The following is a 27,920-nucleotide window of genomic DNA, read 5'->3' on the forward strand; positions in this document are numbered from 1 at the left end:
ACAGAAGTCTCTAGCCATTGCGTCTAGTTACCCAGACCACATTAATCACTGGGGAAATGATTCACAACCGTTTCCATCCAGGGACCCCTATGTTACAACAGAACCCCCCCTCCCATCTACCCTTAAAGAAAGGGCATTGACCCTCTGAAACCTGTTCACACCTCCCAGAATGAGAACCCATATGCTGTAGACCCCATGTACAAAGCATCTGAGTAACCACATTAATATAAATCAAGACTGGGGTGCACTAAGACACCAAAGGATATTTGCATAGCACCTGGCTGACCTTGTATGCTTTGCTCTAGTCTTTCGCTTACATGAGTTTCACTCCATTTGAGAGATGCCGTGAGACCACTGCCTCAGTCTTCTGGATGCTCAACCGGAAACAGCTTAAAGGAGGATGGATTTTCAGAACTGCTGTTCATCTAGGCAAATTTGTGCTCACTTGGTTTGGTGCAGGAAAGGGCACAAAAGCCTGGATGCTTTTCTGAATGATGTGATCCTTTTCACTCATGGGCTGGAACGCTCATGAAACCAAGTGCTGGCTTATTCTCTGTTTCTCCCTATCCTCTCACCCACTTTCCAGCTGTAAAATGGAAGTGAAAGCACTTGTCTGATCAGTGCAGAACCTGAAAGCTTTTTGGTGAGAGTTCATCTCCAGGAATGAAAAAAGGTTCAGGATGTAGTTGTTATATTTTTGGAACTATTTTCCCTATCCCTGTCATAGTTCTCCTCTCAAAGTAGCCTGGGCTGGTGCAAGGCCACCATGATACCATCTTGCATTCCAATGCCATGAGGCATCACCAACATGCTGTGGTGAGGATGCGCAGTGCAATACCATGGTGATGCCTTTTAATCTCCTCCTGTTGCTGCTCCTCAGTTGGACAGTCCTCCAGGGAATGATGGGCAAACCCCACAGTTCTCTTTAGATCCATCCAAGAGTCCCCTGTATTATGTTCCTGCCCTTATCTGCCTGTTTGCCAGCTTCTCATACAATCACCTCTCTGTCTTCTTGATCATTCCTTCTTGATTGTCCACTTAGCATGTTGCGAGTACAACCACAAGCAAATAATAACTTCTCCAAGCCCATTTCATTTGGAAATTCAGGCTTGACGTCTTGTGAGAATCATCTCTGTCAAAAGATGATAGGTACTTCCTTGTTCTGGTTGTCTAGGAAATACTAAGAGAACAATTTCCTGTGTGGTATCTGGATTCATATGAACCATGCAGCCTGTTTCATGTGAGTCAGAACCAATTCTACAGGTCGCCAAAGAGAGCCAACCAAAAGCAGACAGCATCTGTTCTCATCATTTTGTTAACAAGGACAAAAGCATGACCTTTTAAACACTGTTTTCCGCCTTTATAAATACATGGTAGAGAGAGAGTAATTATATACCCCATAGCTGACAGTTACCAATGACACAAATAAATTCCCAAACAAACCTAACTGCTGCTCAGTCTCAAGAAGTTTTGTGAGTATCTTGTATTGCCAAAATACCCAAGGCATGCTCTGAACTCCGCTTCTTTTTCCTAGTGTTTCACCAGAACAAATCTCTGCTTAGTGGGCAGGCATAACCTGAGAAACAGTCACACTCATGGAGCTTTCTGAACCTCAAGCGTGTTGATTTAATTTCCAGGTGTAAGTGGCAGATGGTAGCTTAGTATGGGTTTTAAATCTGATCACATCTAATAGGATGTGATTTTTTTTTTTGCTTAGAATACTTGTCTATTTCTATATGAACAAACCGTAAATTCTCACTAGCACTCTGTGCAGAACAGCCCAATAGTCGAGAAACCATGGTTTGATCAATTATTATATAGAAATAAGGATCATGCCATCTGCAGCCCATAAAACCTATGATCAACAGCATAATTATTTATCGGTATTACGGTAGTACCCAACTGATATCAGGCCTCCAAAGTGTCTTGGATGCTTCACATTTGTATAGCACGAGAGAGCCCTGCCCCAAAAAGCTTACAGTGAAGACAGAGTATGGGAGAATTATTATCTCCAATTTACTGATGGGGAACTGAAGCACAGAGACAAAGTGACCTGTCCAACATCATACAAGGAGCATGTGGTGGAACCAGGAACTAAACCCAGATCTCCAGAGTCCCAGTCCAGTGCGTTAACCACAAGACTGACCAACCTTCCTCTCTAGACCTGCTGATAGGGCTCAAGATGTAAAATTTCGGTGTGATGTCTGAACGTTTGGGGGTCATTTGGGCCTGAGATTTTTGCTTCAGCCCATTATAATGGTAGTGAGCTGTATCAAAATTAAGATGCAGATGCAACTCCAGGTTTCTGAGCCCCCCAAAATGCAGATCTGCAGTTTCAGGTTGGGTCTATTTCAGCCTGAAAACAAACATGGTCTGGTAGATTGCCCCATGTGGCTGGAATGGGCTGGTCAGATTTGCCAAGTGAAAAGCCAGTTATCAAGGGGGAAAGAGGGGCGTGGGGAGACACAGGTCTGAATGCATGGAAGAAAGGAAGAGAAAGGGGACTTGCTCCTCTCACTATGTCCCTGCTCTGCATGTGTGTATATGAGTATGCAGGTGTGGAGTTGGCAAGAGGACTTGTGCAGGCTCCTTGGAAGGAGCATGGTTGGGGTGGGGTGTCAGCGTGTGATGGGTCTCCTAGGAGTTGGTCCCTGACGTGTACAAGTGCTCGGCTAGCTGGCTGTCATTTTCCCCATCTGGCTTATAGCTCCTTCCAAGAGCCAATCAGCATAGTTCCCAAAATCGAGACAAAACACTTTAAAACTGACACGGAGATCAGGACAAGCCCTTAAAACTGGGGACATGCTTGGTCTTCAGGAACACGTGGTCACGCAGGAATTCCTGGCTCAGGGGCCAGAAGGATTGCCCAGGTGACTTAGGTCAGGATGGAGGGCCAAATATTTCTGGAAGAGATTTTCTTTCATGAATCAGTGTTGTTCCTGCAGTGAGATTAAGGTTCAACTTCTTCCCCTGTCTCCCCTCCCACATGCACTGCTTGCACAGACCTTGGCTACCTACTGGAGTTTTCAGCTGCCTGCCAAGTCCGCCGGTATATAAATAATGATTTGGCATCATTTACACAGGAGACGCACAATCTGTAACCGATTGCTGCAAATATTCTGACAATCAAGCTGAAAAGGGAGCTCAAGGCACTAACTGATTGGGTTCTGAGTATTAGGATGGCCAGCTTTTTGGGCTAGAAGGTAACTCGTGTCCAGCCTCTTTCAACCAAGGATTTCAAAGCATTTTGCAGATATTAAGCCAGGCCATTAAGTCCCATGGAAAGAATGCAATGAGAGAGCTGCTCTGCTGTCTTGTGGTAGCGTTGCTTGTTCAGTTGGACAGTATGTTACCGGGGGTTCAGCTGCAATTGCAGGCACTCACCCCCCCTCTGGAGCAGAGGGAAGGTTTGGTAAAGATCCCATCTTGCTAAGAATGAAGGAAGTCCTGGCTAAATTAAATCATACAGAGCTGACTGTGTGCCTTTACCCCACGCAACCTGCTAAGGGCTAAATTACGTCTCCCCGGTGCACATGCAGCAGAAGTAAGGAACCATTTCCCCCCTCTACACAGTGTGTCTACATTCGGAGACATTTGTCCCGGAGGTAGCCTGTGAGGAGGGGGAAGGCCAGATGGAGCTCTGACTGCAGCACTCCTGATCTCAAGAGGGAGCATGTCAGGGCAGATGCAGGTGTGGCCTCGGCCCCTCTCCCTTATGCAATGGCGGCAGGGAAGGGGCAAGCAGGTTCCACCTGCAGATCAGGTGTCACTGCTGATTTTAAGTGCACTTTCCCTTGAACTGCACAGGCTCATCGGAGGCAATTCCGGCCTGACTCTGGCAGTGTACCAGTGCTGTGAAGGAGAATTCCTTCAGCACAGGGCAGATGTAAGCAGCTTCTTGTCCCCTACTCTTTGAGGTTTTTAAGGCCTAGCTTGACAAAGCCCTGGCTGGGATGATTTCACTGGGGATTGGTCCTGCTTTGAGCAGGGGGTTGGACTAGATGACCTCCTGAGGTCCCTTCCAACCCTGATATTCTATGATTCTATGATATTCGCAGGCCCCAGTGTAGGGTGTGTGCTAGACAGCAGGGCTGGGGCAAGATGAGGCTGGTCAGGGGCCGGAGGGAACTTGCTATAACTTACACTGGGAATTATTTTGGTCCCAGCATCTGCTCAGAATCCGGGTGGCATAAAGGTGGCTTAAAACCACCTTTGCCCTGTTCTCCATCAGCTGAGCCTGAGAGATGCAAAACAGAACCTTTCTTGTTGCCTTCCGAAGAGCTATGCTCATGTCCCACTCACAGCATGCCTCTGGCTCTCAGACGTCTGATAACCCTAAAGCTTCCCATGCTGCTTTGCATTTTTACAGTCATGTGTTCTGAACTGTGAGTTCTGAGCAACGTTCATAGCCGTGTCCTCCATGGAAGCAGTGCCGATGGGGTGAGAAGCATCCTATGGGAAAGGGCACGCACTAGAAATGAGTTTTTCTCTGGGTTAGAAGCTGTGGGTTCCATGTTTGGAGCAGGACTTAGAATTCTGGAGGCCCACCTTCCATCTGGGCCTGGGAGAGGGTGAGTTCTGGGAAGCTGCATTTCTTTCCGCACCTGTCTGCCCAAGCTGCTCCATTGGTAAATGAGGAAAATAGTAGTTACTTTCCTCACAAATGTGCTGTAGTTTTTCTGAATGCCTCTTTATATAAAATGCTCAATAAAGGATGCTATGTACATGCAAAACATTCCTATTAACAATTCATAGATGTCTTTCTTACGGAGCGTGTCGAGATTTATCTCTCAACGTGAACATTCAACAGGGTGGAATGTTTAAGTCTTTGATCTATCATTCTAGCGATTCAGTGCAACAGAAGCCAACGGACTACTTAATATCTTCCTTCAGTATTTACCCGAGTTGTATTTGAAGTCTTTAAAAAACCAAACAAAAAACCAAACAAACCCATTGTAAGATGTATGCACAGGATATGTGATTGCAGGAGGTGGAGCGGGGAGGTTGTAAACTGCCCTTATTACACTTGGTAGTTCACAGGACTTCCAGTTTAGCCCCGGAACTGAAAAGTGACCCATTTGTGCGAGGCTGTTCATATACTGTCAGGGCTTGTCTCCTGTAGAATGTAACAGCTGCACCTGCTACGAGAAGATTGACCCTAGATCACTTAAAAGTAGCCTTCAGGCACTGAACAGCTTTGAAGTGGCCCATGTTTAGATTCCATTCAGCCTTCCAAGGACACTGGGAGAAGGTTTTAATTTTAATCCCAGCATCTGGTGCACATTTGGTGGTAGAATAAAGATTCATTCATACTACGCACACAGATTTGCCTCTTCACTGTTACGGGGCTCATGCCAAACCTATAAAGGGTGGTGTTTTCTCCACACTTGCCCTGAAAGTCCCCCCCGTCTCCCGCAAACCTTTAAAGAAGTTTAAACCAATAACTTCCTTTGTCCAGGGGTGGGTCAAAGAAATGGGGTCTGGATCCAGATTAGAGGGGAGAATCAGGTTCCAGGCTGAATCATGTTTAGGGTTCCTATTTGGTTATGGCTTAAGACAGTACTGAAATCTTGCATGATTTCTACCATATCAAATGGTAGAAATACTGTGAGATCACCTGGCTTTTGCCCTTGTAATATCAAGAAAATGTCACCCTTGTAATTTTGGAACCAAAACCGTAGGGGCAGAATTGCCTCTGGGGAATCCAAATCTGAATCTTCCTCCGCTAATGCAAAAGGGTTTAGATTCAAGATCTGCTTTTGCCACCTCTAGCTGAGACCAACCTTCAACAAAATCTTGGAAGCAGCTTTGTTCTAGGCCATTATCAAATCTGCAGGAGACTGTGTATTTAATCCAGCAGTCTGTAAAGATTGCATGCTCTATAACCCCCAGTATTAGTTTATCAGGCAAATTGGGGCTCACTCAAGCTGTGTGCAGACCCATGCAATATACTAATGCAAAAGGTGGGACTGGGACTCAGACACGGAGTACATTTTCAAAAGTGCCTAAGTGATTTAGAAGCTGAAATCCAATTTTAAAAAGTGTCTTAGGTACTCTGCAGTATCACGTTGACTTTTTAGTGGCCTAGGTCACTTAGTAGTGAGACGTCACTTTGGTACTTAGCAGTCACTTGCACAGTACATAAAAACAGCATTTTCACATCCCTGCTCTGATTAAAAATAGCTCTGAACATAAAGGGCCAGATCCTCAGCTGGTATAAATAGATGTCGCTCAGTTGAAGTCATGGGCGTGGTTCCATTGACTTCAATGGAGTGACGCCTGTCTACGCCAGCTGAGGATATGTTCAGAAGACAAGTTGCAGCTTTTGGAACAGAAACTATTATAAAATGTCAGAGGCGCGCCAAGTGCCATCTCGTGAGCTGTACAAACAGGCAAGAGAACCATCAAGTGGAAGTGAGTAGTTTTGCCACCCACGCTGCTGATACGATACCCTGTTGTGCTTTCAAAGGCCTGCATATTCGTTTGTTAGCATCCATCCACTTTATTTTTGTAGAGATCGTGGTCTTTCCATTTGGGATAGAATCTTGGTCCAAAGGAAAGTAAATGGCCAAACTCCTACTGATTGCAAGATCTGGCTCTCAAACTGTAGATTAGATCAGATTAACTCCAGGACAAACCCTGAGGTCCTTCCAAATTTTTACTCAGACCCATTCCTGTTCACTGCACTGGCATTTTTCCTGACTAAGCAGTGTACAAAACTGAGGGCCAGATTCTGCACTCGTTTACATATGTGTGAATCCAAGGTAACTCCAATGACCTCATTCTGCATTTACACGGTTGTAGCCGGGAGTAGTATAAAAAAGACCTCTGGATTTTGCCCCCTGATTTTAAAAAGCTTGGCTCAGGGACCTTGTTTCATAGGCCTGTAAAGAACCACATATTATGCTACCTATTAGAGTCTAACGAGCCGAGGCCGGTATTTTGAAAGGAGCCCAAGGGAATTAGGTGCCTGGGATTTAATACTGTCCACTGTCCAAACTACTAAATGATTTTGTAAACTGATTTATAACCCAGCCCTTTCCTGTTGATACTAGCCACAGGAAACTGCATTAACACCTTGCTGATAAGGGACATATTTAGACAGTTCTTACTAACCCTGACTGGCTGTAATGTACACAGGGCCTAAGTGACATAAAAATGCTTCAGAACATTAGGGTATTCTGGATGCAGATCGTAGGTGCTGTAACTAGGGGTGCTGCTGCCGCCCCCTCCCCCCCCCCGCCCCCCCGACTTGAAGTGGTTTCCATTATACACAGGGTTTACAGTTCAGTTCTCAGCATGCCCAGTGTACAATCTGTTCCAGCACCCCGATGCACATTGTCTAGTGAGGAAAGATCCCCAGCCAGCAGCTATTTGGCAATATAGTCTCTACGTGTTGAAATCTCATGCTGAGCATTTTAGTTGTTTATCATACACCTGCACGTACCATTCTAAAATAATAAGGATAATTTTCTTCTACTGGTGATTTTGTTGTTCACACAAATCTATATTTCTCCGGACTCCTACAGTAACTTCCATCCTTAAATTCCCTCCATTTCCTTTTCAGATCAATAAGATCAGACTCCTCTAAATTATATTGGTTATGATGTGATTACAGTCCATAACTGCACGCTCATTGATTTTGATGTGGCTTTCTGTATTGTCTTTGTCACGTCTCTATGAACTGCTATGGGCCAGATCCATCCCTGGTGTAGCACTTTTAATGGAGTTATAGGAGGAAAGCATTTGGCCCCATCTGTACTACTGAATTGTTAATATCTGTTGAAGGCTAGGATTATAATGGATTAGACACATTGGTCAATGTATTTTGTGCTGGCAAAATATAGACTTAGAATAATATACAACGTTTACTAAACACATCTAAAAGAATCAAGCCTATGCCATGTACAGCAGCTTTTCCTAATATCCATTGATTTGTAATATACATCAGCAGCACACACGGTAATGGATCAGAAGGAGACTAGGGTAGATTTGGTGGGGCGGAAGGGGGAGATGTTAATCTTTGTATTTCAGGGCCACTCAGTGTACTTTACCCCCCAGAGGACTGTTGAAGGAAATAACTATAATACCATAATAAGAGCACTTGGAGTTCAGTTGGGGTGTGTGTTGGAGGGTGGCTTAGTAACACAGAGTTTGAAACATATAAGGACTAACTGCTCTCTCTCACATTGCTGTCAATCAGGGGAGACATCACTAAATTCAAGGAAATTACAACCTGGAACCCCACTGAGTTCAGCGGCGTCACTCTTGACTTACGCTGGTGTAAAAGTGTGATCAGAATCAAGCCCTTTCACCTCCTGAAACCACTGGTTCGTACCCAGCCAGGGTCAGCTCATCCCTTTGCCCTTCCAATTGTGTGCAACCATGGAGTGGTGCGACTCTTTCAGAGGAAACCACAATATCAAAGGGCAATACACAGACACTAAATTTAAAGCCCTTTGAGTAAGATTAAGGGCATGCGAGTGCTCTGGTGTCCAAACCATTTCCCTCCCCCCTCTGTGCCGTGTCCTTTGCACTGATTGCTTGATACCCTTCTTCCCAGAAGTGGGTGTTGCATGCACAGTCTATAATTTGCTCAGCCCTGTAAGCTACAAGGCACTATATAAATGTAAGATATTATTGGGCACGCACCTCATACCTCATAACCTGTGGTCAGGAAGACACCTTAAAGCCTAACCAGACCTATGATGTTGTAAAGCAGGTTGTGTTTGTACAGTTGTAACGCCCCCACATATTCACCCTGTGGTCTGAACCAGTTTGTCTCACTGGGCCTGCCTATAGTCCCTTTGTGCCAGCTAGACTGATGCGAATGGGGCTGGAGGCTAGACGTAATAGCCCTGGCAGAAGGGCCTATTGGAGTGTCCCAGCGCAGCTGGCAGCCCAGAGGACAGGGTGGGCCAGGGTGGGCCAGGGTGTGGAAGATATGGATGAGGTGTCCCTTATGCCCTGTGCCCGTTTTGCCCCCTGTAACAGCCCACAGAGGTCACTGAAGAAGGGGTACAAGTTAGAGCTTATTCCAGGGCTGGCCTCGGTTTGTCTGGGGGCTGACCCAAATAACCAGAAAATCACTTTAAAAAAACCAAACAAACAACTTGCAGGTGGTGTTTAATACATGATGAAGGAGGAGGAAAGAGTAAGAAAGCCCACCTTTTAACACTTCCTGTGCAGGTCACATTTTGCTATGGTGGGTTTGTAAATACACTCTCAATGCATCTGGGTCCAGTGTCCATCCCTAATTCCGCAGTTAGAAGGCTAAAAATACAGCTGATCAGTTATGTAGATTTACAACTATTCATCTGCGGGTTTGTGACCTTTGTTCGCTCCTTAGCCACTGCTCTATTACACATTTCCTGCGCTGGGCAGACATGTTCTGAGCTCAAGGTCAGTAGTGTTGCTGTCTATCAGCCTCTTGTGATCAGATACACATGTCTGGGAGAGGGACCGGAGGAAAAGGAAGGAAGGGACTGCGTTTCTGGACAGGATTCAACTGTTTCATTGTCTTAAGCTACCTTAGGAATACAGGGTTCAGCGAGAGGATTAAAAATACACCCAGCAACACAGGCAAATCTATAGCATGTTTGTGCAATGTGCTTGGAAAGTGTTAGCACTGCTGAGATAGGAAGTCTCCCTGGTACTATTATATTTATGCTTAATGGTCTCTAATGGTGGGGCAGTGAGGAGAGAATTATTCCATCGGAGAGCAAGGGCACTGATGGAACTATGCTGCAGCTTTGGGGAGTCAGGTGACATTTTCAAAAGTGCTTCAGTGACTTAGGCATCACTGGAAAGTCAATGGGATTTAGGCACCTAAGTCACTTAGGTGCTTTCTGAACATTTTACATAGCATCTTTACAGATTTTAAGGCACGCAGCTTTGTAAAACACTGGGCCCTGCTTCCCCTTGCTTAATTTCTTACACCTGTGCAGAGTGGGTGGCAAACATTGCTGTTCTGACTTAGGGTGACCAGATGTCCCGATTGTATAGGGACAGTCCCGATTTTGGGGGCTTTTTCTTATATAGGCGCCTATTACCCCCCACCCCCGTCCCAATTTTTTACACTTGCTATCTGGCGCCCTATTCTGACTTGGTAAGGCAAAGCAAAGGGCTTAAGTCCTATCCCCCTATTCTCTGCAATCAGTGGGACCTAAGCACATGCCTGCAGTTAGACATGTGCTTAAGGACTTTGCTGAATGGGAAGCTGTGGGTATGTCTACATTGCAATCAGGAAGCACAGTTGTAGCACACGTAGGCATTCCCCAGCTAGTTTGCTAAAAATTATGTAGGGGGAGCAGCATGCACTAGGTGGCTGCGACCCGGGGTATCTACTCATGCATCTAGTCCAGGCCACGGCCATGCTGCTACTTTTAGTGAGCAAGTTCAATCAAGGCTGGGTTTGTCTACACATGCTGCAGTCATCTCCTGAGGGCCGTGCAGACATACCCCAAATGCTCTTGTCTACACTCAGGAATAACCCTAAATGGTCCAGCTGCTTCAGTGCCGAACTCTAACCAATTGGTATAAACTCCTGCATGTCCTTGTTGGGGCTCAGCACAAATGCCAGTAACGGCAGTGGGGCTATTCAGCTTTACTGCACTGGCTGAAGCTAGGTTCCAGATGACCTGGATATTACTAGCATGCAGGTGCAAGAGAAAGATCTTTGCTTAGATTCCCATTCACTTCAGTCAACTCTGAATCAGGCCCTTAAATGAGAACCAGACGACCTTTTCTAACATAGGCTGAGAGTTACAATGATGGATTTTAAAAGAGCCATTTGCAAGAGATGAGAGTTAGAGCTGATAACGAGAACAAACAGCTTCCTCTGGCTGTCGCCTCTCATTTCCTATAATACAATCTACTTCTTTAAAAAAAGCTTTTCTTATTAGGTTTTACACCCCCCATGAAATATGGTTAGAAGATTGTAGACACTCATAATACAAAAGCAAGTCTTGTTGTCCAACATACAATAGAGGGCGAGGCTAAATTCTGCTCTTGGTTAAAGCAGTGTGACTCCAGAGTGACTCCGTGGCTTTCAGTGGAGTGACTCCAAGTTTACAGCAGAATCTGCCCCACGATAATCTACAATTCCGTGTGAGGGAAATTGACAAGATTTTAGGAGAATTACCAAGACCAGATTAAACACAGTGGTCCTGAAGAAGCGAGGCACTTCAGCGATCCCAGCTCTAGTGAGGAGTCAAGTTTAGAGTCTTTCCTTTGGCACCTCAGCCAGCTGACTTCAGGGGGCAGGTTCCTGTTTGTGGATTGCTGAGCAGAGCTAGGCGGCTCCCTGCAGTCTGGACTTAGGCACCTATCTCCAAAACAGGGGTGTGCGCTGCTGTCTTGTCACCCCCTACCCCCCCTCCCCCCGGTCAATGCACTGTTTTTTGTGGATCACATTCTTAGGGGCCCTTTCTCTCCCCATTCATTGTGTCTGGAGCTGAGGTGCGTAATTCGGCTTTGTGGATCATAGTGCTGTTCTTGTGATTTTTCTCTAGGTGTCTAAAAGTTAGGTGCCGTGACGCACAGCATTGTAACGCATAAATCCCTTCATGGTGTTTTTGAAAACTTTACTCCTGGGCTTTATACCTAACTCTGCCACTTACTTGCTGCCTGGCTCTGGACAGGTTACTTAGGGTCAGCTTTTCAAAAGTAGCCTTTAATTTTAGGTGCCTCAATTTTAGACACCTAAGGGACCTGATTTTCATAGGTGTTGAGCACCCACCCTTCCCAATGCCCAGAACAGAGATTCTAGATGCTCAGCACCTCTAAAAATCAGTGTTTAAAATGCGATGCCCCTCCCCCACCCCCACAAAAAAGTCACTTTAAAAAATGTAGGGTTTGTCTTTCTGTCCTGCAGTTTTCTCATCTGTGAAATGGGGATAATAATAATTCCCTGCCTCACAGTGGTATGAGGATTGACATTTGCGATACTCAAATTCCAGTTATTATAGAGGTGCATACAATTATAGCATAATATGTAGGTTTGAAATTAAAACCCAGAGAAGAGTGAATCCTTGCATGTGTACGTCCACTGGGTCAGAGGCTCCAGCAACAGAATGGTCTGTGGGTAGAGTGATAGTTACACATGCAACCAGATAACTGAATTGCGCAACGTATCACAACAAACAGGACACACAGTACACATTAAAAAAACCAGCTAGCTGATGAAAACCACGAGGAAATGGAATTAGAGATGCTAATCCAGATAACCGAATGTAGCTATTCTAATGCTGGATCAGAGCTGGCTAACTGGAACACCGACAATGATGTAGAATCAGCAGAAATTCTGACTGGGCTACGGAATTTAAAAATAAAGGTTTTTGAAAGACCCCCATCCAGAAAGCACCTAAGCACGTGAGTAGTCCCAGCTGAAGCAGTGGGACTACTCATGTGTTTAAAGTTAAGCAATGTACTTAAGTGCTTTCGCCAGTCTGGCTCCTCAATTCATAGCAATTTCCTCCTCTGGGTTGGATCACAGTGGTGGATCCTGTGGAATCCTGAGCAGTTTTTAAGAGCACTTTGCTTGTAGGATGAAACTCACTCTCTGTTTGAAATCCACACTAGGCTCTAAATGTTCCACCCTAGTCCCTCTTAAATCTTCAGAGCTCAAGTGAAATTTATGTGGTGCATTTGCCATGCACTAGCTCTCTGAACACGGATGACCTTCATGCAGACCTTTATGAATTTTGGAATGGGCATGGCCAGTGTTTTCTGGATGTTTTCAGAGGACAGCCTGATCTTAATGTTCCTCTCATTTAATAAAAGAAAAATAAGGTACAGTAGCAAGAATTTCCAGTGAATTTTATATTGTGATTGAAAAATTGTCTCCTGCTTTGATGTTTACTTTGTAGCAAAGGGATCATTATCTAGTCACAACATTCAATCCCACTTTCATGATCTCAGATTAATTGTTCAATTGTTTCAAATATTCATATGATTGGCAGGATGTTCAACAGAAGAGCCAGCTGCACACAACACAAATTCAAAACTAACTTGTTACCTCTAAGGGCAAGAGAACTGGCTCAGAAAATATGAGATTCCTTCCTCGCCACAGTTACACCCAACCTGTGCAACCATAAAAACCCTTTGTCCGTTTCTAAAATGACACTCAAACCAAATCTATTTTAAAGTTCTGAAATATTCAGTTAACAAAACTTCTTTCGATTTATGCTACTGCCTCTGCACATCTGAGTTCAAAGGTTGGATGAGAATCTCAAGGGTTCACGTGAGATGCCATTTTTGTGTTGTTTGCAGCCTAACAGTGATTTCAGGCTGCTGAGAGCTAGACCTAGCTCTGCAGCTGACTTGCTGCGTGGCCTTGGGCAAGTCACTTAGGCCAAAATCTTTTTTATTTCAGATGCCTGAAGTAAGTGGCCTGATTTCCAGAGGAGCTGAGCATCCATGGGCCAAGATTTTCACAAGTGATTAGTTGGTTTGGGTGCCCAACTTGGGACAACTGAAAGGGACCTGGTTTTCAGAAAGTGCTGAGTAGCTGCTCTCTGGATATCAGGCCCCTGTCAGGAACCTCACATGGTCATACCAAATCACTAGTAACTTCTGAAAATCTTGTCCTGGATTTAATCAATTCTGACTCAAAAAAAAAAAAAAGGGTGAAATTCACCCCTGTACTGGGACCCACTCAAGTAATGCATGGGCCTTTGCTGGTCCTCTGTGAATTTCACCTTGGGCAGGTCAACTTTATGGGAGCTTCAGCAGCACAGCTGCACCACCCTAGGGTAGACACTTCCTGTATTGACAGCAGGGATTTTTCCATTGATGTAGGTAATCCACCTCCCCGAGTGACAATTGCTAAGTCAACAGAACAATTCTTTCATCAACCTTGTTGCGTCTACACCAGGGATTAGATTTGGCTTAATTACAGTGCTCAGGGTGTGTGAATTTGTCATATCCCTGAGTGACGTAGCTAGGTCAATCCGATGAAGTGAACTGTAGCTCACGAAAGTTTATGCTCAAATAAATTTGTTAGTCTCTAAGGTGCCACAAGTCCTCCTTTTCTTTCTACATTTTAAGTATAGGCGAGTGCCTTATCTATGGTACTTTTATGACTGCCTAGCACCACAGTATCTGAACACCTCACGATCTTTAGCATATTTATCCTCATCACATCCCTATGAGGTTGGGCAATGCTATTACTCCCATTTTACAGACGGTCAGCTGAGGCACAGAGAGACTAAGTGACTTGCCCAGGGTCATAAAAGAAGTCTGTGGTGGAGCAGGGAATTGCCCCCCAGGTCCTGTGAGTCCCAAGCTAGCACTCTAGCCATAGGACTATTCTTTCCCTAAGTCTGCTCAGAAGACTCAGTCCGCAGGGAGGATAATTTCGTTTAGTCAGTGGAGTAAAAGTTAGTCATGGTATTGAAAAACAGCAAAAGATCATTTGTGGGAGATATTTCAAATGGTGATTTGGTGCTTCAGATGCTATTTGGTCTTCATGTGTGAAAGCTTGGTGCTCAGAGACAAGGGCTTGTGGCTGCCTTGGCTGATTTTCATCCCGTGCTCAAATGCTTACATGTCAGACTAACTTCCTGTTTTATTTGACAAGCTTTTCCACTGACCTTCTAAATGTCAGAAAGAATTAAAAACAAAACCCCCTGCTATGACTGCATCTTCTCCCCTCTCTCTGGGTCTCATGCAATTAATTAAGGGGACCGTGTGGCAAACAGCCATTCCAGCTGCGTCAGGCCTTGTACACAGGGGGCTATATTGTAGCTTTTAAGCTACAGTCTGTATTGGGCTAGCCTGTGAAAGGAATGCACGGCAATCCCGGAAGGAATTCCATTTGACTCAGCCTGGATCCCTCTGCAGGGTGCAGGGAAGAGCCCTTCAGGGCAGCAACCATGTGCTTCTGCTGTAGAGTATATTCCCCTCATGTTCGCCACCATGGGCGGGGTGAAGCTCAGGTCTTACCTTCATCCTGGGCCCTTTGGACAGCCTAGAGCTTCCAGTTGTGTTAGAATCACAAGCTGGGCCTCCATGAACTGGGCCTTTTTCTCATTAAAAACCCTAGCAACTCATCTGCACTTTTGCTCCTGCTGTTGTGATCACCGGTGGAGCAGCACTAGTGGTAGTCGTGGTGGGAATGTTCAACTACCATGTCTTCTAGGCCTGCTCTTAATACAGGGGTAGACCACAAGACAGTTAACACAGCAATGATGGGTCTGCACTAGCGCTCCTGTTGGAGCTGGGAAATATTTAAAGATGAATCATCTATAGGGCCCTACTGAATTCACGGTCCATTCTGGTCAATTTCACGGTCATGGGGTTTTTAAAATAGCAAATTTCATTATTTCAGCTATTTAAATCTGAAATTTCACGGTGTTGTAATTGTCGGGCTTCTGACCCAAAAAGGGGTTGTGGTGGGAAGGTTGCAATACTGCTACCCTTACTTCTGCACTGCTGCTGGTGGCAGTGCTGCCTTCTGAGCTGGGGAGCTGGAGACCGTCGGCTGCTGGCCGGGAGCCCAGCAGTGCAGTGCAGAAGTCAGGATGGCCTGGTATGGTGTTGCCACCCTCACTTCTGCACTGCAGCTGGCAGGCGCTGCCTTCAGAGCTGGGTGCCCAGGTAACAGCTGCCGCTCTCTTTCCACCCAGCTCTGAAGGCAGTGCAGAAGTAAGGGTGGCAATACTGCAACCCCCCTAAAATAATCTTGTGAACCCCCTCCCCACCCTGCAAGTGCTTTTTGGGTCAGGACCCCCGATTTGAGAAACACTGGGTCTCCCCCGAGAAATCTGTATAGTATCAGGTAAAAGCACACAAAAAACCAGATTTCACACGGGGAAAGCAGATTTCACAGCCCATGATGCATTTTCATGGCCATGAATGTGGCAGGGCCCTAATCATCTTGTATAGACCCAGCCACACAATCCTTGTGCTAAGAGAGCTCCAGCACTCTCTTCCACGGTGTGCACGCAGACAGGGAAAGCTACAACATGGCTGCACAGTTCCATGCAGCAAATTCCAGCCACCAGTTCTTACACATGCCTCTTACAGAACTGTGTGTTTGTCCAGTCTAATTTCCCACTTAGTTTGGCACTCTTGACTCACTTCTTTTAAAACCCAGTTAGCACCAGCATGGCCCATCCAAAAACCAAACACAAGGCAGAGAAATCAACAGCCGGTCACAGGAGTTTCCTGAGAGAACAACAAAAGAATCCCAGCAGGAGTCCAGCGTTGACTGAAAAAAAACTCCGAAGAGCCTGTTTTAAGGTTGACTGACAAAGGAAGCCCCAGCAAGATGCACTGGTCAGGTACCCTGTATATCTATGACTAAATCACGGAAGTGCTATTCCTGCAAAAGCTCCCCCACTGCCCTGCATTTCAAATGGGAGTTAAAAGCCATGTCCCTATCCGACAACTTTCACATCAAAACGACTTGCAATGCTCTGAGACATCACTGCCCTTTTCAGATTGTTGGCAATTATTTCAAATACATTGATCCTGGTTACCATGCATCTGCTTTTGAGCAGGAGTCTTCATATCTACTAAGCCTCATGGCGAAGGATCAGTGCAACCAAGTTTGATTTTGAAACTGAAAATTCCAGTAAGGGTTGTGTTTTCTTGAGAGCAGGACATTAGGGAGAAAACAGCAAATACTGCAGCTTTTTTGTGGTAGTTTTTTTGTTGTTGCAAAATTGAACCAATTTTGTAAAATCAAAATGAAGTCCAAAAAACACTGGAAGGGCAAGTCCCACTGTGGTGTGACAGGCCCTGATCCTGCAGCTGGCTCCAGATAAGAAGAATCTTGGGCCTGTACGGCAGGGGTGCTGGAACAATATGTGTAGAGGGCGTGCTGCGAGCCATTGAACCAAACTGTGAACCCTGTATATGACGGAAACCACTTCAAGCCAGGGGGTGCTCCTGCACCCCTAGTTCCAGCACCTATGATGTATGGAGCCCTGCTGACTTCCATGGGAGTTCACACTGGCATGGGAGTCTGCCATTGCAGATGATACAGTTGCAGCATCGTGGCTATAGGTTGCATAGGTCTATAGGTGCCACTGATGAGAAGAAAGTGTAGTAGGGTGACCAGATAGCAACTGTGAAAAAACGGGACCGGGGTGGGGAGTAATAGGCGCCTATATAAGAAAAAGTCCCAAAAAACAGGACTGTCCCTTTAAAAATGGGACCTCTGGTCACCCTAAGTGTAGGTGAACAGGATGGAAGGTGAGCGGACATGGATCCATGGGACATTAGGATGCCAGTTGCCACCCAACTTCCCTGTTGCAATGGAACAGCATACCATTTCACCATGACACCGTAACAGAGGCTCTGTGCTTCCGGCCTCCTTCAGTGCATAGGGCTCAGAGTCGTGGAGCCATCTTGAGTCACGCTCTGCTCACAGCCCTCTGCACTTGGCTAAATTTACACTGACACATTTTAGACCAGAATGATCACACCACGTAGGAGGCCAGCGGCATAGCCAGTGCCTGGGAAGCAGCCCTGCATTCTCTGTTACGTGCTGTGACTCTTTAAAGTGTGCTCAAGCCCCCCAGGTGCTCTTATTGAAGGCAGTAATGGGCATCTTGTAGGTGTGTAGATAATGGCCTGTGAGGCACAGAAGCAGTGAGTCACCATTTACAAAGATATTGCATAGTTGGTGTAAAAATGTATTGCGGGGGAGGGGAGGAATACTGCCGACATAGCTTTTCTCCCAAAGACTTGGGGACAGATTCTTACATACTCTGAAACTTCTTTGCGTTGCCAGACTGGTGCAAAAGAACCCACTGGCAGAGTGGCATGAAGGGGCCTTGGTGCAAATGAGAACCAGGCTATTTTGGAGCAAACTCCTCAGCTGATATATATTAGCATTTCTCCATTGAAGTCAATGGCACTATGCCAATTTACACCGGCCGAGGACTTGGCCTTTTGGACAGATACTCGTAGACTCTAAGGCACTTTACACCACTCCAGCAGCGTAAAGCAGCGTGAAGGTAACATACTGGGTGTATATGTAATTGACATTTAGGCTCATTGTAAGCCTATACGCTGCCAGCCTAAACGAGAATCAGACCCCCCTCCCCCCACATGTTTCAGAACGGTCTGAATTCTGACTCAGAGAAATGATTGCAGTTTATCCACTGGTAATATACCGTTATCTGACATTTACTATTAATTACCAATCACACTCATTTCAAGCATGCGATGAAGGGAAATATTTTTTGTGGAGAATAAACTAAAAAAATCATATGTGGAGAGGAATGTGGTTCTTGCGTGAGAAATCAGAATAATACTGTGTAATTCTATCGTACCCTTTATTCAAAAAACTTAACATTAATTAATTAAGTCTATCACTGTGGCTTCAAACAAGTCAATGCACCTCTCTGATTTAATTTCTCCATTTGTAAAATGGAGAGAATACTCACCTTACATGGGGTCTGGGAAGCTCACTTCATTTATTTTTAACCTTGTGTGAAGATGAAAAGTGCTAACTATTAGCTAGAATTACACTTACATAGGATAGGAGTACTTGTGGCACCTTAGAGACTAACAAATTTAGGTGCCACAAGTACTCCTGTTCTTTTTGCGGATACAGACTAACACGGCTGCTACTCTGAAACTTACATAGGATGGAATTCACCTCTGTACAGAGGGCCGTATGTACTACTTAAGTTCCACTTTATCCTCAAAAGAGTGGTGCCTAGACCTTTGCACCAGTCTTCTACACAGGGGTGAATTTTACCAAAATATTATTAATGAGAAGAATCAAGACTAAAAGCTCTTATTGGAGACAATGCTGAGATCAGTACCTATCGTGCTGACCAACACTGTCTCCTGTGCTCTCCCTGTGTCTGACTGTCTGCATCCACCTGTTGTCTCTTGCCATCTGTTTAGATGGCAAGCTCTTCAAGGCAGACACCCTCTTTTTGTTTGGTGTTTGTATAGCGCCTAGCACTATATATATATGGATCCTGGTCCATGATCAGAGCTCCTAAGTTGCTATTACAATATAAATAAAACAGTAATGTTTTATATTAGTGCAAAACAGGAGAAATAGAATTTTGCAGCAAAAATCTTGTCCTTCCCCCCCAAAATAAGGTATAGTTTAGGAAAAGAAATGTACTGCTTTATGCGTCACCAGTGTCCCCAATGTTACTGAAAACATCCCTTCCATAATCAGGAGGAAAATACAGAGCACTTTGCTCTCAACTACTCATGTTCAAAGTTAAGGATGGGCTTAAGTTCTTTGCTGAATCAGAGCATTAATGGGAACTGGATCAGATCCTAGTGGGGTAAGAATTGTTTATATTTTGTTGGGATGGGGGTGGAGAAGATAGTAAGTTTTGTGCTTTTAAGAATCGAGAGGGGAAAAATATGTCTAATGCACTCCCACCTCTCCAGCAGAAATTATTTAGCAGTCGCTATCCGCAAATGATTAATTCTGAACTATCATGAACTGCAGTGCCTCCTTAATAATATGTAAAAGGAAGAAATGACATTTGCTTTAAATTGCTTGTAATAACGGTGACGGGAAGAGTGTAAGTGAAATATGGTTAAAACCTCTTTCAGTGTCAAGCTATTAAAGGTCTCGCTGTTTATCAGAGTTACATATCTTCAACTTTGCCTCTAAGCTTCTAGGCTTGCTCAGCGGCAGCATTAACCTTTTGTCAGTATTTTTCCATAATGATCCCCCCATTAACAAGCGTTGACTTGCATGACATTGGCCTGGCGTGAAACAGTGCACTAGACCCCCCCAAGTCCCAGAGACATTTGACAAAGTCGGGGAGTGCAGGGGACACAAACAAACAAACAAAATAAATCTATTTGACCAAACAAAATTGCTCTCTTTTTAAACACCTATTGGCTGGTGTGTTAGAGGTAGAGCCATGGCACTTCTCCCTGACCCCCATCTACTTATCTTTTGAAGCTGGTGAAGTCATTGGCAACAAGATCAGCCCTTTGCCCCCAAGACAAATCACCAGCGAGAAGGACAAGAACAAGCAAATGTTATGTTGCTTGCATTTATTTTGATATCGAAATGGGCAAAGGTCCACTGGGCCCTGGCAAGTTGCTAATGCCTCCCAGGATATTGTAAAGGTTTGACAGCCCTGCAATATAGAGTTCTGAGATGCAGGATCATGGGGATCCTGCTGACTTGTCTCTAGACCAGGAACTCATTACTTAATGCTATTTGTATATTTAAATGCAGGATCCCAGTAAGGGGAGCTAACCGCACAAAGGTGCAATGCAGCTCTTTCCCTGCCCCCCAAACAAGGTGGGTGTACAAGAAAAACTTCCACTGGGAAGCTTTCGTTCTGCACTACTGGCACTTACACAGCAAATATCCCAATGACTCATTGACCTTGGCATGGTTGTTATGAGCAATCTTTGCACCGTTCTTAAACAGGTTTCAGAGCAGCAGCCGTGTTAGTCTGTATTCGCAAAAAGAAAAGGAGTACTTGTGGCACCTTAGAGACTAACCAATTTATTTGAGCATAAGCTTTCGGGAGCTACAGCTCACTTCATCGGATGCATTCAGTGGAAAATACATTTATGTACAGAGAGAACATGAAACAATGGGTGTTACCATACACACTGTAAGGAGAGTGATCACTTAAGATGAGCTATTACCAGCAGCAGAGCGGGGTGGGGAGGAAAAAACCTTTTGTAGTGATAATCAAGGTGGGCCATTTCCAGCAGTTGACAAGAACGTCTGAGTTTCCCCAATCTCCAAGGCACAAGTGTCCTGGTTGTCAATGTGGCAGAAGTGTCTTTTTGTTTCACCTCTCTCGGCTCCCCTCCCACCTCCTGTAGAAACAGGATTACTGTGAAGACAGGTCAAGCTGTGGTTTATGTATAAAATACCTCCAAGCAAGGACGCAGTGTTGCTACAGCCAAAGCACTTTAGGTTGTGATCTTATCACAGGGACAGAGTTGGTCAGCACTTGAGTCAGATGGTCTCTTTTGCAAGCACTGCAAGAACTTGTGAAGGCAATTCAATGGGCGTCACTCTTCTCTCTAAGGCCTGGATACAGCAATGAGCTCTGTGCCAGAGATGCCTGTGCCTGCCCATCCAGAGCCCCAGAGTACACGAGTGTGCATTCAGGAGCTCAATGAAGGACTGGGGCCTAACCCAGGATAGAAATAATGTCCCAGTATGGTGTCTGGTAACACTGGGGAGTCGCTGCCTTTTGAATGAGACATACAAAGAGTGACCACTTGTAATTAATAGAAGTCCTCTTCAAAAATGATTAGGGATGCCACATCTAATGTCGTGGCCAGAATGCAACTCAGATGATTGCAGTCATCTGTCTTCCCAAATTGCCTTGCAGATTCAGCTTCCTACAGTATCCTGACTTTCTTTTCCTAAAAGCTGGTGTAACATTAGGGTGCACTGTTAAACAGCTGCCATGTTTGAACCCAGAGGTGGCTCCCTTTCACAGGTCGTCAGAGTGGGATGAAAAGCGCTATAGAGAGTGTAAAATCATATTTTTCTCAACCTCCTCTGTAATATTTAGTGACTTTCTGCACTAATAACTGTATCATTTAAGTTTTCTTTGACATGTTAAAATCTGAACTGTGTAGCTTCCTTGCTTCATTGTCCAGGAATAAGCAGTGGACCAACTAACAGCTATGCGGGGCTTCAGAAGTGTTGGTGTTAGGGCTGTATGCAGACTATGTCGAGGTAGTTCTGGAAAACAAGTTTTTCTTTGCTTGTCCATCCTTATAGGATACACTCTCTTAGCCTCCCACAAAATTCCTTGACTTTCAAAATAAGACTACCTCATCAGCCCCTATCCTCAAACAACTCCCTTGGCTCCCTATTCATTTCAGGACAAGCTGTCCTCCCTGGTTTCTAAAAACGTCTCTGAATTTGACCTTGCAGACCTGGGGCAAAATTTTCAAAAGGATTAAGATCCTAAGTCCCATTTTCAAAAATCACTTAAGGCCAGATTTTCAAGGACTAAAGTCCATGGGAGTTAGACACTTAACTTGCTTTGGTGCTTTTGAAAATTCCACAAGGTGCCCATCTGCATCTTTATACACCTACATTCCTTTGAAAATCTGGCCCTTATGATCTTAAGTTCCTAAGGCATGTTTGAAAATGGGACTTAGTCACGTAGGCACTTTTGAAAATTTTTACTCTTTGTCTTTTAATATTTCTTCTGTCCACAGACATCTAATTTGTCCCATTTTTCACTCTTGTCATTCTTGGTGCAAATGCCTTCTCTGAGACGCATGGAACAATCTCCCTATAACTCTCTGCCCAGTCAACCATCCAGATTTCCAGCTCTCCTGTGAACATTTTTCTTTCCTCCCTTCTCTGATTGTTTAGTTCCTTCTGTTTATTATTGCATGTTGTAACTACGTTATTTAAATCTGTAATGCATTTCATAATACAGATTGCATTAAAAGCACTATACAAAATAAAGATGGTGTATTACAGCCAATCTATCTGAATGATTACTCCATTTCCCTTTTTATTCACCTTTCTCATTTCCTCCAATCAGTTTCACTCTGTTATTTTTACAGAAAAAAAAAGCGGTAAGATATGTGAGAGACAAGGTGGGTGAGGTTATATCCGACCTGAAGAAAAGCTCTTTGTGGCTCGAAAGCTTCTCTCTCTCATCAGCAGAAGTTGGTCCACTAAAAGATATTGTGCCCTCATACCCTGAGACCAACACAGCTGCAACAATGCTGCAAACAGTGGGAAATGCATTCAAAGACAGGGTTCATTTCCTAAAGGGACATGTTCTCTTTTTCTTAGAGAAGAAGGATGGTCTTATGATTAAGATACTGGACTGAGCCTCGGGTATGTGAGTTCAATTCCTAGTTCTGCCACGGCAAGTAACTTAATTTCTCTGTGCTTCAGTTCCCCATCTCTAAAATGGGGATATCGATACTTCCCATTTTTGTAGTCTATATGGACTGTAAAGATCTTTGAGATAGGGACTGTCTTTGACTATGTGTATATTCTGCATCTAACACAATGGGGCTTTTAGGCACTACTGTAATACAAATAAAATAATAATAATCCCTCAGTCCTGGAGCAGAATTTGCAGTGAAGTCAATGAAAATTCCATATGTGGAATGATAGTGGGATATGGCCCCAATTGTATGTTTGCTGAAACATTTCTCCATGTTCCTTCCCTACAGCTGCTAACTCAATTGCAGTATCTATGTTCAATTGCACAGCACAGCCCCATGCTTCCCTCTTGGATGCATTCCAGCACAGATGTACACAATTGTTCAGAGGCCCCAATGCTGAACCTAGGAACTGCAGCACATGTACTAGACCATTTAATTAGTCAAGCTATTGCTCGAGCCAGGATGCAGAATTTCATCTGTTAAAAGCCAGAGTATGCAAAAAGCCTTCTGTCTCATTACTTCCAAAAACAGTTAAAGAAGTACTCAAAAGGGGAAAAATAGGCACTCCAGAGAGAAAAGCAGATCTGGAAGAGTAATTTGTAAGGGATTGCTTATTCAATTAATTATGCCTCTTTTATTACTGTTCACCGAGTGAACAGATTGGGATCTTCAACAAATTTGCTATTTAAAACTGTTGACCAAATAATCCCTTGGTCTGCAGCTTGCTTCTGAGTGTTCAGTATTTGAAATGGAAGTGGTTTTGATTAGACATATGGTACTACGCATATTTGTATTACAGTAGCACACAGAGGCTCGAGCCAGGATCAAGACACCATTGTCTTGAGTGCTGTACAAATGAAGTCCCTGCCCCAAATAGCTTGTGGGCATGGTACCGGTATATTCTATTCCATGGCTGGATGCGATTGGCTCCAGCATGATTACATACTTGAAATTCACTCTCTTCCAGTATGCCCTTAAAAATTGCTCTGTCAAGGAACATTCCCATCAATAAACACGTTCATTAGAGGTGGAATTCATCCCTGCACAGAAGGTCAACACAAGGCTCAAAGCACCACTCGAATCCTCCTTAAGTCCCAGTAAAGCCCAAAGAGCTTAAGTGATGCACAGACCTTGTGCTGTTCCTGTGGACAAGGAGGAATTTCAGCCTAGAATAATTGCAAAAAGCTAGCGTGATGGGGGCACACACATGGGGGAAGTGAATTTATTTCAGGCTCCAGTTATTTTTTTTCTCAGTATTCTCCCAGCATTAGCGCAAACCCTGGAGGGATAGGCGCCTCTTTACTGAAATGCTGCTATGTTGCTCTGTCTGTTACTAGGCAAACATGTTTTAACAGCACAGAAAACACATTTGGAACACCGGAGAGAAAAGATTTCACTATGTAGAAATTGGACCGAGTCCCTCTAATTTGAGGACCATCGTGAAGTAATAAATACCCATATTCTAACTCCTGCTGGTACTCCATAGCTACCAAGGGCCAAAACATAACAACGTCTTGGTTCTGCTGAGGTCGGAGACAGGAAGTGGTGTAGCTTTGTGTGTTGACTCCTCTTTGGCCCCCTGGATGATGCAGTGCTGAGCTCAACCCGGTGTTCTCCATGGGAACGTGGGGTCGTGTACGGTAGGGGAAGTGGCAGAGTTGATCTAGTGGGATGGAAGCCTGGTGGATCCATTGTGAACTTCCTGAATACACCAGTTGCACATGGAACTCATTCCCACTTGGTGTCCCACTCTGTTCTCCTACAGTGATGGCGGAACCACATATAGGGTATGTCTACACTTTCGAGCTGGGTGCCCCCAGCACGTGCCTATTGTCTCAGATGGGCACATACTCAAGGTGGCTAGTCCCACCTGCCACTTGCACCACCACAGCTGCACTCAGTAGGGTGTTAGCTCAACCAGAGCTAGCTAGTGTTGATGTGTCTCCTCGAGCTGGGAATTGCAGCCCCAGCTGGAAGTACAGACCTACCGATAGAGGTTGATAAGCCTGCTACAGCTTTGGCTAACAGAGCTGGGCTTTGGCAGCAGAGGGTCTTGCTTTTAGAACCAGCAGTCCCAGGTTCAATCGGTTGACTGACCTACCCAGAGCCACGGCAATTATATTAAGCCTTATGTATTTTTATTGTGGTTGTCATTTATAATGTGGTAGTACCTAGAAACTTGAATATGAAAATCTCAGCCTCAGTCTCCTCCCTTTGCACAGAAATGAGCATTTGGATAAAAGGCCTCTTCTGGGAAGCAGCAATCTTGTGGAAATCATCCCGACAATGTGCTCTGTGCTGCTTATAAACCCTGCACTTTTGGGAGCCTGACCACTGACCTGTGGATTATTCCATAATAGCACACCACTGGCAGCAGCAATTACCAATCCGCTTTTATTTTTGTTTTGCTTCTTACTCACATTTTAATAACCGTTTAATTGCAACATTATCAGCAGACTGGAATATGGTGCCAAGAGCTATGTTATACACTGAGTCATCCAATTCCAGCACAAAGTTTATCAGTTAAATATACTATTATAGTATCCTGTTGTATGTAAAGAACTAGCTGGTTTCGCCTCTGAGTCCAAATACTTTATGATAATAAGCCTTTAAGTTTGGGGGTATTTTTGATACCTGTTCTTTGGATTTAACCTCTCCCAGCTGGTCTATCTAGGCTTTGGTTTCATTTTTATGTACTGCAACTATGAAGCAAGCTTTTATTAAGCAAGGATGTGAACGGCATGGTAACTCAGGTAAAATAGCTGGCTGTCAAACTAGACATCACCGTCATAGAGGTAATCATTGTTTTTATCTTTCATATCAAGCATTTCTTTCCCCCATCTAGACTGAGTAATATGCTAGTGCATTTCCATCCAATCTGGGTGCATTAAGTCATTGCTTCCTCGGTGTGCCAATCTGCAAGCATCCTGATAAATGCTACATCCCACTCTCTCTATATGGCTACAGATCATTGACACACATATAGAGCATAAGTAGGACAATGGAAAACGCACATTGGATTTTGAGTGTGTGTGTATGTTCTAGTGAAAGCCGTGGTGGTCATATGAATCTATAGATGATGTCTGTCCTTAAAATCATGTGTAACTGTGAACCTATAAAAATCTGTACAGAAAATAGTTGGAAACCAGCTGAGTTCTGATATCTCAACTATAAAAGGCAAATCTGGGCAGATCAAGCAATCATCCAAATTCCCCTAGTTTGTTTTACAGCCAAAGTACCCCACTCAGTAGTCATCATTTTAACAAGGGGATTGGGGAGGGTCAGTATTACATGATATTTAGGCTGTTGCCGAATGACTTTTGAGCACAGCAAAGAAATATTACAACAGATTATTGCTAAATTGCGCATGAAAAACACGGGACGTTGGATTACAAAGGTCTGGGGTTTCTGAACACTGCTTTCATTGAGTTCACCGGCACGTAGGTTACAGACATGATCTCAGGTGACTGCAGGAGCTAAAATAACTGCTGAGGAATAACCACTGTCAAATAAGGGCGAAGGGAAATGGGTTCTAATTGCACCTTGCTGAAGTCCAGTTTCCTGTCTAGCTGGAGCAAGCTGGACATCCAAAACTTCTGAAGCAATTTCTCACCAGGATCGGGAGACAGGCCAGCGGTGCTCAGCGCATCCATTCCGCGGCCAGGCCTGGCCCTGGGTTCACAGTCCTGTGAACAAGCTTGATTTTTCGGCTGCTCCAGAGCCGCGGGATTTGTGCGCCGCCGCTGCTGTTGCTACCTTGCCAAGGCTGTGCATCCTGACATCAAAACCATGAGCCTGGATGCATAACCGCGGTACGGAGCCGCCGTAAAATAGCAACGCCCCAGCCGGGGCTGCTGCAGTGCATGCTCATTGCTTCACCTGCCTTTAAAGCCCCTGGCACAGACCAGCCCTTCCAGGGAGCAGGGTCTCTTCCCTGGCCATGAGTAGGCGATCCACGCGCGCCGCTCCCACCTCCCTGCAAATTGCACACCCCCAGCCTGCAAACCACTGCAGTGGATGGGCTCTGCCTCTGCAGTTCAACAGCTCGGAGCGGAGCCTCTCCTCCAAAGCCACCCCCCCGCGCCCCGGTTCCTAAACAAACCCCTCCTCCGAAAACTGAAATCGGCAAAGGCCATTTGGGCCGAGGCGCACCTGCATCACCGAGCGATCGGGTACCCACCGCAGGCAGCTGCCCATCGCACCCCGTTCTCCTGCCTCGCCGAGAGAACGCCCCAGATACACACACGCCTTCTACCCTGGATCAACATGCAAACCAGAAATTGCACTACCCCCCCCCCCCCGGCCTTTAACCAGCTCGCCTTTATACCAGAAAAGAGTGGGGGGGGGGGTGTTCAGAGGGTGGAGGGGGAAGTAAAGATGTCCCAACTTACGCCCTGGCTTTGGGGAATCCCATTGATAAAAGGATCTCCAGAGACGACCCGTGTTTGATTGTCCCCGTTCGCTGCTGTCTGTTTCGTCTGGGGGTGACTTTGCTGTAGAGATCTTCTTTGGCAGCCATGGTGTGTGGTGTGGAGTTGTACTGGGCCATCATTCAGCCATCGCAACACACAAACAACAACACACCGGAAAGAAAAAAAAAAGAGAGAGAGAGAGAGACAGCTGATCCACACACCGAGAAAGGCAAGCGGCTGCTGTTGTGTTGGTGTGTGTCTCTCTCTCTCTGTCTCAGCAGCTGAGCGTGGAAACATACAGCACAGCTTCCTGGTGTAAAGCAACCCCCCACCCCAGCTCTCACAAAGTCATCGCTGTTGCTGGACTAGCTCCCCAGTTGAGAAGTCTCTTTCCCACTCTGTGCCACACATGTGCAGCAAATGAAATCCATGCAATCGCACTTCCTCCTCTTGAAAAGTCAGGAATTTGCAATGAGTAATTTCTGAATGGATCAGAAAGGCAAAAAGAAGCCCTTGTGGGCAGGCTTTGCCTTTTCCTCTCCTGGAAACCCTCCCCTCTCTTAAAGCTGCAGTGGATTTTATACCAAGCCGCAGACATTTAACCAGTGTGCGTTGCTGAATGGTTTGAACAAGCACTGCTGTTCTTGACACAAACCCAGTATC

The 27,920-nt window shown here is 45.1% G+C and overlaps 1 protein-coding gene across 1 annotated transcript in view; it reads right to left on the minus strand.

Annotated features, from left to right (window-relative positions):
• Positions 1 to 27,805, minus strand: part of UBASH3B (ubiquitin associated and SH3 domain containing B) — a 107,256-nt gene extending 79,451 nt beyond the window's left edge. The window contains exon 1 of the mRNA XM_074936587.1: positions 27,237 to 27,805. Within this exon, the coding sequence (XP_074792688.1) occupies positions 27,237 to 27,397 (161 nt within the window). The 5' untranslated portion in view covers positions 27,398 to 27,805. The remainder of the gene's footprint in view (positions 1 to 27,236) is intronic.
• Between the last annotated feature and the right edge of the window lie 115 nt (positions 27,806 to 27,920).

The sequence above is a fragment of the Natator depressus genome, chromosome 22 (genome assembly GCF_965152275.1).
Source record: "Natator depressus isolate rNatDep1 chromosome 22, rNatDep2.hap1, whole genome shotgun sequence".
Taxonomy (NCBI): Eukaryota; Metazoa; Chordata; order Testudines; family Cheloniidae; genus Natator; species Natator depressus.